The sequence below is a fragment of the Elephas maximus genome, chromosome 2, assembly GCF_024166365.1.
Source record: "Elephas maximus indicus isolate mEleMax1 chromosome 2, mEleMax1 primary haplotype, whole genome shotgun sequence".
Taxonomy (NCBI): Eukaryota; Metazoa; Chordata; class Mammalia; order Proboscidea; family Elephantidae; genus Elephas; species Elephas maximus.
This window is the reverse complement of record NC_064820.1, coordinates 135,969,360-135,981,716: the sequence shown is the minus strand read 5'-3', so window position 1 is coordinate 135,981,716 and position 12,357 is coordinate 135,969,360. Positions and strand designations below refer to the sequence as shown.

The 12,357-nt window shown below is 39.3% G+C and overlaps 1 protein-coding gene across 3 annotated transcripts in view; it reads left to right on the top strand.

Moving 5' to 3' along the window:
* Positions 1-12,357, top strand: part of SNCAIP (synuclein alpha interacting protein) — a 182,467-nt gene that overhangs the window by 143,932 nt on the left and 26,178 nt on the right. For all 3 annotated transcript variants that reach the window (XM_049873560.1, XM_049873561.1, XM_049873562.1), the window contains exons 6-7: positions 106-219; positions 9,229-9,354. In XM_049873560.1, coding sequence (XP_049729517.1) covers positions 106-219; positions 9,229-9,354 — 240 coding nt within the window. The remainder of the gene's footprint in view (positions 1-105; positions 220-9,228; positions 9,355-12,357) is intronic.

The window sequence follows — 12,357 nt, the reverse complement described above, 5'->3', positions numbered from 1 at the left end:
TATAAAAGCCAACATTCAAATTATTTCTTTCCTTGGTAAAATTGCCATCTATGAGTATTTTCATACCTGAGTAATCTTGAATTTGTTTCTTTTTTTTTAATCTAGAATGGTCAGTTGGAGTGTGTTCGCTGGATGGTGAGTGAAACAGAAGCCATTGCAGAACTGAGTTGTTCAAAGGATTTTCCAAGCCTTATTCATTACGCAGGTTGCTATGGCCAGGTATGGAGGCGTTTTTAAATATCTCGCCTTTGTGTACCATATAACCTACCTCTTACTTATTATTATTCCATCAAAATCCAAGCCTAAGACCCATCCAAATGCACCCAGGGATTTATATGCAGTGATATTTATTGTAGCATTTCTTAATGAAGAAAAATTTGTAACAACCTAAATATCCCAAGATAGCATATTGGATAAATAAATGAAGTTCCATCTGTATCATAGGATTTTATGGGGAAATGTTTATTATATAATATTAAATGAAAATGCATGATACAAAACTGTGCCTATAATTTGGTACCAATTTTCAAGTTTGGAGAGAGAGGAATGAAGAGAAATAAGACTAGAAAAAAAATTATATAACATGTTTACAGTAGTTATAACTTGGTGGAAGTACAGGAGGTTTTATTTTTTCTTGTGTATTTTCCTGTGTTTTCCAAATTTTCTACAATAAATACATTTTATTCTTGCAAAAAAGGAAAATGATATGTTTTCTTGAACCAAAAATTAAGAAGAAAATTTTTTAGTTAGGCAGTACAAGTAAGCCTTGCTTGATTAAAGATGAGCAGACACACTAAGTAGATGGCTCGTCTACATTAGGGAATCCCTGATGTATATGGATCATGATTCAATGTAAGGAAAAAATCTCACTTCCTGTCTTTAAGGAGAACGAGTGTCAATTCTCTTTGAAAAAAACTCGAACCACAAAATACTAATCTCAGTATTAAAATAAAATAAAAACTCAGCACTTCATTAAAATAGATTTATTTGTATTTGTGGCAAAGAAAGTTGTTTCTCATGCATATAACCATATCTTTTTTTTTCTTTGGCTTTATAAACTTTTCTGGTGACAATAAATTGTGATACTGTCAAAGAGACTATGATTTTTCAAGCATAACAATCTCAAGTTTAAAAAATAGACTTAAGAATAACACCACAGTCTTTCTTTGGTGGTAGTCATGTTAGCCAGTAGTTTATTTGTGCCACGATAACTTCCAGATATGTAAATAAATATTATTTACATAAGCATATTTCCATTTGTGTACATTATTGGATTTATTCCTCAAAACAACCCTATGAGATTGTTGTTTTTATCCCCATTATATAGATGAGGAGATTGAACAAAGAAAGCTAAGTGTCTTGTGTGCGTGGTCAAATGTTGTTGTTGTTAGGTGCCGTTGAGTCAGTTCCGACTCATAGCAACTCTGTATATAGCAAGACAAAACGCTGCCTGGTCCTGTGCCATTCTCATGATTGTTATGTTTGCACCCATTGTTGCAGCCACTGTCAATTCATCTTGTCAAGGGTCTTCCTCTTTTTCACCGACCCTCTACTTTACCAAGCATGATGTCCTTCTCCAAGGACTGGTCCCTCCTGATAACATGTCCAAAGTACGTGAGATGACATCTTGCCATCCTTGGTTCCAAGGAACAGTCTGGCTGTATTTCTTCCAAGACAGACTTGTTCGTTCTCCTAGCAGTCCATGGTATATTCAATATTCTTTGCCAACACCATCATTCAAAGACATCAATTTTTCTTCGGTCTTCCTTTTTCCTTGTCTAACTTTTGCATGCCTGTGAGGCGATTGAAAATACCATGGCTTGAGGTCAGGCTCACCTTAGTCCTCAAGGTGACATCTTTGCTTTTTAACACTTTAAAGAGGTCTTTTGCAGCAGATTTGCCCAATGCAATATGTTGTTTGATTTCCTGACTGCTGCTTACATGGGTATTGATTGTCTTGTGAAATGTCTAGTGAAAGAAAAGACTAAATATCATCTCAGTTCCTCTGACTTCAGGGCCAGATTCTATTTTCTCCCTACCTGTATAGATAATTCATGTAGACTTTTTACAGTGGCTTTAATATAGCTGAAGGGAACTATTTTATAATTTTATGTAACAATACATTGGGATATTTAGAATATGCAGCTCATGGAAGAAGTGAGCAACTCTACTAAATTTATAAAATGAAGAAAAAAGCAGGAAGAACATTTAAAATTTGAAAAAAATACATTTTTAAAAAAGTTGTAGAAGCTACTATCTTCAAAATAGTATGAATTACTGTTTTCTTTCATACATTGTACCTGCTACCCCCCAGCCATGATATTCTACGAACAACTGATAATAGTTAATAGGCATTTGCTGAAGATGCCTGTTTTTGCTTATATAGTGAAACCTGTGAGAACCAGAACTCAACAGGATTGCCTTGTTTTTCTGGGTCTCACGAGTTTTCCACCTTTGACAGGGTACAGCATACCACTTTTCTGTCACTCCGTTAGTGGAAAATATTTGAGTTTTCCTTCTCTGACAGGTTTCTGCCTTACACATGTTCCAGCTCTTTCAGGTTTTACTATACTGGCAAAAGGGAGAATCCCAGAAACCTAGTGCCGTCGAGTTGATTCCAACTCATAGCGACCCTATAGGACAGAGTAGAACTGCCCAATACAGTTTCCAAGATGCACCTGGCGGATTCAAACTGCCGACCCTTAGGTTAGCAGCCATAGCACTTCACTGCTATGCCACCAGGGTTTCCAAAAGGGGGAATAGAATTTTCAGATGATTAGAGGATCACCGCTAATCTCCTGGTACTCTAATGGTTAAGAGCTCAGGCTGCTAACCAAAATGTCAGCAGTTTGAATCCACCAGCTGCTCCTAGGAAACCCGTTGGAGCAGTTCTCTTTTGTCCTATAGGGTGGCTATGAGTCAGAATCAACTTGATGGCCACGGGTTTGGGTTTTTTTTTGGACTCTTCATAAGAGCCCTGGTGGTGTAGTGGTTAAGAGCTCAGCTGCTAACCAAAAGGTTGGCAGTTCAAATCTACCACCGGCTCCTTGGAAACCCTATGGAGCAGTTCTACTCTGTCCTATAGGGTCACTATGATTCAGAATCGACTGACGGCAATAGGTTTGTTTTTGTTTTGTTTTTTAATCTTCATAAATCACTTTCAGTATAAAACAGAATTTGATGTTTTCTCAAATTGCCTGAATAATTGTTTCATGTCAGTGATTTCGTTTGCTTACAGAAAGCCTAACTCAGAATTTCAGATATCAGTGGCAAGGCTCCCTACTCTTCTGGTAGGGCATACCAAAGACGAGGAGGAAAGAATTATACTGCTGCTCTGAGACGCTAAATAATCGGTGGTTCGGAATGCTTTGTCTTAGGAAACGTTGCTTACATATGCCAGTTCCTTTATTCAACTTCCACAGCAGGTTTCTCATAATTTTGAAGCTATTGGGACAGAACAAAAGAAAATGCTCTTTCAGGAACTGGTTGGGTGATGTGTGGCTTACTTGGCTGGATTAAAGGAAAATTATGGAAATTAGTAACCTATTTGAAGAGCCACGTCAAACATTTGCTTCATGCTAGTATCAATCTTCAGGTTGTTATTTCAAGCTGATAAGCATTTATAATGACCTAAAGCACAGTTATGAACAGGGCAGTTCAGCAGCAGAAACCATTCCTACCCAAGCGGAAAATGCAGAAGCCCATTAGAACTGCGAATTCTGTCCAGCCAGCCGACATCCGCCGCAGCCACTTATGTAACAGATAACCTGTGGAGATGCTGAACTTGGAACTATTACAAGGCTAATATTTTCACAAGAAAGACTGTTATTGAACAGTTTTCTAATGGATTCAGCACATGCAAGTTTTTCTACGTCAAGCAGGCACTTACTTCAGTGTGTTCTGGTTTTGTTTCTTCAGTAAATACCTCTGTAAAGGATAGTACAGGGGAAAATTCCTCTCTTGGTTTATTTTAGTTGCCCTCTGCTCCTCAAATAGATTCTTAAAGAATGGGCTGAATTTGACTCCCAATTTGTGTCTTTTTTCTTGTAAAATTTACCTTTAAATACTCCAGTACCACAGGATTGCCGACAGTTTTTAGTGGCCTCCTGGAGTGATAGATCTTTGGGTGATAGAAATTGATTTTCCTCTTCCTGACAGATGAAGTCTCAGAGGGTGCAATTATTTCATTGCCTGATTGTACCTAGCAGAAGTAGCCACAGGGAGCGTGAAGGTGAAAACCTCAGGGAAGACTCTGGGAACAAGCAAGGGGTGTCCTCGGATAAGCTTGCTTTGCTGTCCCTTGAGAAAGATGTTACTGGCAAAACAATTGAGACAAAATTGTCTCAATTCAAAGCTACTGCCTGTGGTGAAGAGCTCTTTTCTTCACGACACAAGGGTTCAGATTGTCTTGTGGCCTCCCATCCAGCCCTCCCAGCAAGGCTTCATGTCCTCATCTGCTTGGGGACCTCAGCCTGTTTTATATCAGTCACTTATCTGGTGAGCTTTGTGCTACTTTCAACGTGGAACCTATGATTACTTGTTTTGTTTCTGGGTCATTCATGGTGACTTTTGGTGAGGAGATTCTTCTACAAAAACAGTCTGCACCACAGCATTGAGCATTTACCAAGAGCACCTTTATCTGCACTGCATTAGTTCTCCATTTTAAGAGTTTGCCTTGATACAGATTTCAGAAAAGACAAGACTCAGCAGTTCGTACTAATGGTCATGAGCAGTGGTAGGCATGCTGGTGAGGGGGATGCTTCCACAGGCTGAGTGTTAATGTTGCTTTTCCACAGTTTACTTTAAAAAAGCAAAATATTCCCTTGACTTTATTGTTTCACTGTCATGGGGCAGAAATACATAAACAATGCTGAAAGTGCTGCGACTGCAGATGAAAGCAAAATAGAAAAATCTTTCATTAGCACAAGCATCCTCTGCCCTCCAAGGACTGATATTTGAAAAAGCATACTCCACACAGAGCTCCATAAACCCACAGGTCGATGGGCAGTTAGCCTTGATTTCCATGACCCAAGGGATGCAAAGGGAGCATGCCCTTTAAGGAGTTAGGCATAGTGGGGAAGAACAGTTGTAGATATTCATACTCAGGAGGAAGGAAACAGAGTCAGGAAGAGCACTGGCTCCTAAGCCAAGGTGTCTGGGTTTAAATCCTATCCCTACCATTAATAGCCATGCAGCCTGGTTATGTTTATTTTTTAAAAAAGAAAAGCTCTCCCTCGGCCTCAGTTTTCTCATATGTAAAATGAGAGTAATAAAACCTTCCTCATAGGGTTGTTCTGAGAACTAAATGAGAAAAGCCACATGAAACACTGCCCATTGCCCAGCATATAGTAGGCACTAGACAAATGTTGGACACCCTGGGTGGTGCAAATGGTTAACCACTTGACTACTAACAGAAGGTTGGCAGTTCGAGCCCACCCAAGGACACCTCAGAAGAAAGGTCTGGTGATCTACTTCTAAAATATCAGCCATTGAGAACTGACACGGGTGGGGTCACCATGAATAGGAATCAATTTGGTGGCAACTTGTTTTAGACAAATGTTGGCTGTTATTATTTAGATTGTTATAATATTATTTCCTTTATTTATTTCACTATAAGTGAAAGTATGAGAAAGCTTACAAAAGAGTTATTTAGGCCTTACTCTGTTTAATAAATTTTTAGATGCACATTTTTTTCCCCACATTTTACAGTCTCTGAGTTCTACATTTTGAAATTATTTTTGGCCTTTTTTTTTTTACATTTTAACATCTCAAAAACTGATATGAATCTAATAATCGATGGCAAATTAGATTTGGTCATGATTGCAGACAAAGCTGACTCCTTCAAAACTTATAAGAACACTACAAACTATCAAGATTTTACTGATAACAGCAAAAAACTTGTGGCATCTTTTTCAGTTACATTTTTTATTAGACTTTGTTCAGCAAATCTCATAAATTATGTATATTTACATAATTTTAAACAACTTGTGTTGCCTTCAAGAATACACAAAATACAACATTAAAACAGGTTACCAGAAGAACAGAAAATCCCTGTAAGAGAAAACTAGTACATGAAGAAAGTTTTCAGTCAATAGATGAAAGTTGAGTAGATAGATGGATGTGTGGGTGGAAAGATGAACTGTAAGTTAGAGAGGCATTCTGTGGAACAAATGATACAGAAGGGCCTCTCTACCATTGTTGCTGCGTTGAATGATCTCTGAAAGCAGTACTTATGGGAAAATCAAGATCTGAAGTTATATTCTTCCTTTAACATCTCTCTGTACAGACACATACACACACACACACACATGCACAGCTGTAGAGCTAACAGGGGAAGTAGGCACCATTACGTATATACCTAATACACGTGTACATTAACATGGGGCTTTCTTAGTTGGAGAAGATAGTCATATTGTCCTGTCCTCCTTATCAGGCATCTGTCATATAAGTCACTGTTTAAATTGTAGGATGTGGATCTCTGCTGGCATGTTCTCCAGAATCAGAGAAGAAAGTGCAGTTTCTCTGAGTGGACACTGAATATGTTCTTAGAAAACTGGGGATTCTTGCCATCTCCACATCCACCTCAGAAGTCCTAAGTGTTGGTTGTTAGAAGACCAGGTGTATAGTCAGCCAGTGACTTTCAGTAGTACTTTTCTGCACCATAACTTAAGGGAGACTTTTGTTTCTGTCTATCTCCATGCATTTTGGATTAGGGAAGATCTTTAACTGTAAGGAAGAAAGAGTTATTCATGCTGTTATAAGAGAGGAAGGAGGTTATTGTAATAATATGATATGAAACTGACTTGGAGAGCCATCAAGAGCCAAGACAACTCTTGCCTCACACAGACTCATGGTGTCTTGTTCTCTTAGATTATCAAACTCATGCAAAGTGCAGATCCCTAGATTCTCCCCCATATTTCTACATGGGGAAAAATGCTCAGTCTTACAAAAAGTAGTATTCCATTTTATGCAACCCCATTATTGAAAGATCAAAACACTCTGAATTTTAGGAAAGGGCATTTTCTGTGCATGTCGAATAAACGTATCCACTCTAATACTTAAGTGGATCTGGAAAACCTGAAAAGGAGGTATTTAGGAAACATTTCTAAGCACCTGTTAAACTCCTCTGAGTTTCACTTGCTAAAGAAAGAAACTGCTAGGGTATCAGGGACACTGCCTCAGTTTTCTGATTTGTAAAATCAGGATGTGGAGTTTTGATAACGCCCTAACATCTCTCATACTCTGCAATATTAAGATTCCATGATTCAATATCATGGGACCAACCAAGTCACCACAAGTATGAGAATGACGCATGGAAGAGGGTTTGTTCTGCATGAGGTGTGGCCATCCTTTTCACCCGTAGAGGCACAGCAACTTGCTTTCTTAAAGTCCCCCTGTCTTAGCCACTGTCTTCAATCCAGTTGATTGTGACCTTTATTCTTGAGATAATTCCACTCACCCAATCTTTGAAGGAGTTAACATTCATAGTTCACTCATCTGTCTCCAAATAAAAGTAGTTCAGTTTTGTGCCCCTACTTAAGTAGGAAAAATAGAGAAAGTGGTTCTACCTCATGCATGTGTGATACATATCACTCGCTTTGATCCAAATATCATCTCCAACTTTCTCCAGATTTGCTTCTGAAGAAGGGGATTAAGCGTATCCCAATTCTAACTCCCAGCCCTGGCCTCCACATTCATCTCTTCCTCATTCTCTAAGGACTCTTGAGGGTTTCGCTCTCTCTAAGGTCTGTCTGCTTTTGCAGCTAACCCTCATCCTGAAATCTCTGGGTGCATTCTTGGTAGGTTGTAGGCATTAGTTACATTTTTCTCTGTTTGATCTTGAAGGGTCTTACTCCCTGCTTGTTCATTTGGAAAAAGTGTAGTGGGAATGTTCAGTCTGTTCCTGATGTCTCAGAGACCTTCATAAACAGTACCCCTCTCCCCAGCGTAAGGGGAGAAACATTAAAGGAGTTGGTTGTTTTTATCCAACATTCTTTTAGCAGATTAGTTGGCATGTTCAGAAGGTGAAGGCAAATTTAATCCAGAAAAGTAAAGAAGTTCATGACCAATCTGAGCAAATAACTGGGAGAGGGGGGAATCTTTTTAAAGGCTACAAAGAGGTTCACGGCTATTTCAAACACATAATTATCTTTTTAAATGTCACATTCCACCCACTGAGCTTCATGCTGTTGTTTTTACCACTCGCATGCTTTTTAACTTTATATTTAATTCTTCTATTTTAAAACACTGAAATCCCATCCCCCTGCCTTCTCCCAAAGCCAAGCACAAAATGAAAATACCACAAAAGACTCAGTGGGTAAAATGCAAACAGATTATGACAAAATATGCTGACTGCTGTCTGTCTTTGCTTTTGAAAGGTTTGTGTTCCAAGCTTTGGGTTCCCTCACTTTAGCATGGAAGAAGAGAAAGCTTTACCATTAAGCCACCACCATTTGGTCAGAAAAATCAAGGGTATCCCAGTTTTATTTCAATGAGGTTATACTTGGCATTTTAAGGTGCTGCCTCTTTTTGTAAGCCCCTTGATTGCAGCAGGTATGGGATTAAGAAGTCATGGTTGAAGGATTATAAATTTAAAAATAGAAGCTAGTTATCTTCATAGTCCAGGGTTTTTATAATATTCTTGAAACCTGGAGACAGTATACACAGTAGCGAAAACATTACCTTGCTCTGAATTCTAGTTCCAACTTCGGATCTCTCAAGCTGTGTGACTTTGAGGTGGTACTCAGATTTCTATAGAACAGCAGGTGGAACAAGAGGATTTCCAAAGTAACTTCCTGCTCTTAAAATTCTTTCTGCAGTCCTCTATCATTCTTTTCAGTCAGAGATTCATGAATTTTCAGTTTAAACTATATGAGAATTTTCTCTTGCTATGGTAAACTGGAAGCAGCCCTGGTGGTACAGTGGTTAAGCACTCAGCTGTTAACTGAAAGGTCAGCAGTTCGACCCTATCAGCTGCTCTGAGGGAGAAAGATGAGGCAATCTGCTTCCGTAAAGATTACAGCCTTGGAAACCCAATGGGACAGTTCTACTCTGTCCTGTAGGGTCGCTGTGAGTCAGACTCAGCTTGATGGCAGTGTGTTTTTTATTTTTATGGTAAGCTGGGTCGTATCTAAGTTTCAAACATGAAGTTTTTTTTTTTTTTGCCTGTCTTTATATTTGACTTCCTTTGTGATATCCCATTAAGTCCAACTGCCTTTGTGTTTATAGGAAAAGATTCTTCTGTGGCTTCTTCAGTTTATGCAAGAACAGGGCATCTCTTTGGATGAAGTGGACCAGGATGGCAACAGCGCCGTTCACATAGCCTCACAGCATGGCTACCTCGGGTGCATACAGGTACACAAGGCAGACTGCTTTGCACAGTGAAATGAGTTTATCAAGTAATTTTTTAAATAAGAGAAAGACTAAAATTTTGTACACTGGATGAATGTCTGGATTTAATCAAGATTTTGTATTATAGTAGTAAACAATAAGGAATTATATTGATATAGTTGTAGTTTTTCAGAAATCCACACAAATGTGGGCATAAACTGCCCTAAGTTTCTTTTTGTGTGTCACAGGAAATACACTTTTCCGGTTCTCTCAGCATTACTCTAAAGCCCCAGTGTTGAGGACAGCAGGCACTAAATATCCACCGCCCCCCCGCCCCACACCCCATATTCTCAAGACAGCAGGCAACTCACTACCAGACTAACATCGTCATCTGTCAGGTGGCAGAACCCTTCTTGCCATCATCACCATACCTTCCTTTCCCAGGTAGATGAAGAACAGGACTGATTTTACAGGAATGGATTAGAAGAATTCTTCAGAGTAGAGAGTAGTAGTTTAGGGGAATGGTTCTATGGATTTTTCCCTTTTCTCTGCAATAGGAATGAGCTTCTTGAAATGCATGCCCAAAAGGCCCAGAAGGGGTTACAGGGGGCCTTAAATATTGATGTCCTTAGCCTGTGAGTGGCTAGGCAGGGCCTTTGCTGGCAACCACTCTGTCTAATTGCCTCAAGCAGCCCAACAGGACTTACAAATATTTTCATTATCTACGTGCACAATGATATAAAAAGGTTGGGGAGCAAAGCCATGGGAGAGGGGAGGGAGCTTTTCCCCTGCCCCAAGCCACATGAGGGGGCACTTGAAGAGAGATGCTTCGAGCGTATAATGGGGTTCCTGCCAGTGGAATAGCGGGCATCCGGTCCCTCAGCTACAGGAAGCTCTGAGCCAAACCTGGTTCCACCATCTGAACAGTGCATGCTGGGAGAGCCCATGCGCAAGCTGGAGGTATGTGTGAATGAATGTAAAAACCAGATAGACTTTTCACCTGGAAGACTCTGAAGGCCCTCAGTGACAAAGCAAAGACAGAGGGTAGCTGAAGGAGAACGAAGAGGAGCAGATAGAAGAGGAAAGTGTGAGGAGAGGAAAGGCTTTGCATTGGAAACAAAGTTGAGTTTAGCTTCAGCCTGAATTTTTAGTTATGAACCTGAATTGTAATGATCATAATGAGACCATTCTTATAATTGGAAACAACCAAAAATCTATGGATGTGTTCCCACAACTACCTAACGTATGGGAAAGGGGGGTTGACAACATGTAGCTGAAAGCTGTGATTAGAGAAATTCCTGTTACCTCACCAAACTCGTACTGCTGTATAACAGCCTCTAGGAAAACACATTTTTGCCTTTTGTATGTGTTGTTTTCTTCATTGCAAACTCACGTAATATGCTCATTTATTCAACAAGTATTTACTGAGGCCCTGCTGGGTACAAGGTACACTGTATCTAAAACAGAAAAACCAGCCAGTGAGAACCAGTCGCTCAGGAAGATAGAGAGGACTCAGGAAATGACAGAAGTCATGGAAAAACTGTAAACATAAAAGGTAAGAGATGAATAAAAACAAAAACAGAAGTAACAGCAGAAGGCTCTCTGGAGTATCTACTCACATGGAACTTTTGTTTGGAAAATGAACTTGACAGAAAGATTTTAGTATCTGCAAGTTTTCGCATTGTTGTTGGCAAAGCATCCATCTTCTAATTTGAGGCACCGAGTTTTAACAGGAGTGATAATAAATTGGAGAGTACAGAAAGTAGAAAATTTTAAATTATTACCAGGATCTGCAGAAAGATTAAAGGACTAGAATTATTTTTTTGTGGCAGAAAGATAATTGAATAAAAACCAAAAACTACATTTTCCCATGTAAAAAAGCTCTAATATTTAGTAGTCTTGAAATGAACCTTTTATCAGCTAATAAATGACTGAAAGGCAGAGAAAATCATTTGATATCACTAATTCTGTTTTGGGATTTTAGTTCTTTTTTCTTTTTAATATGTGAAATATTAATCACCTCTGAAGAGAGGCAGTCTGTCCTTTCGGAGCATTCATCACACCACTTCACGCCAGTGATAGTTTTGGCACTACGTACTATACACGTGGAAACTTGGATAACCTTGGAGGAGGATGTATCCACTGGGTGTGAGATTTTAAAAAAAGATAAAAAAAGAGACAAAGAGAAAAGTGAGTGAACAAGGGGGGACCTTCTACGGGTGAGGAGGGACTGAGTAAGGAAAACACTGGAAAGAAAAATGCAGAGGTCAGAGACAAAGGGGAGCAATAACAGTGTGTGTTTATATTGAGTCTCTCTGAGTGCCCTGAGAGCTCTATGTCGACATGCTGTCTGTAAAACTCTTGTGAGGTAGATGGCAATGGCTCTATGGTAAATTGACCTTTTCATGGTGAGTGATCATAAACCAAAAGGAAAATGAAGCTCCTAATGACCTCTGAGTCTAAGTAGCCTAGGAAAAAAAAATAGATCCAAGGGTCTACAATCTCTTCATGATATTGTCACAGAACATCTCAGATTGTGATGGTTGATGAATATTGGTGGAATATTTTTTGTGAAATCTAATGTTATCAAAGTATAAATACAAAACAGCTTTGATTTTTCTTTCAGTTATTTATTTCAACCATGTTCCATCAAATCTCTTTCTCCTGTATTAATGAGACCTTGGCCAGACTCCGTAACTTTCTGCTTACCTTTGACTATTAAAACTTACTCCGGACTAGTTTAAAATCTCAATCTCATTTCTGATTCAAAGCCTTCCCTCCCCAACCTAGATTATACTCAGGGTTTCAGGGACTGGGAGTGGGGAGCCATGAACGGCTTTGACACACCACTTTAGCCTCCTCCCCTCTCTTCTGAACCCCAGCACTGGGGACAAAAAGGAGGTATGCAGGGAAAAAGTCAAATGTCTCTGTTAACTGGGAAAGTTCATGGCACTCTCCTTGAAAGATGTCACTGCTTCTTTGGCTCACTGTGGTTTGCCACCAGTACCCTCTGTGGTAGGCCTTCAG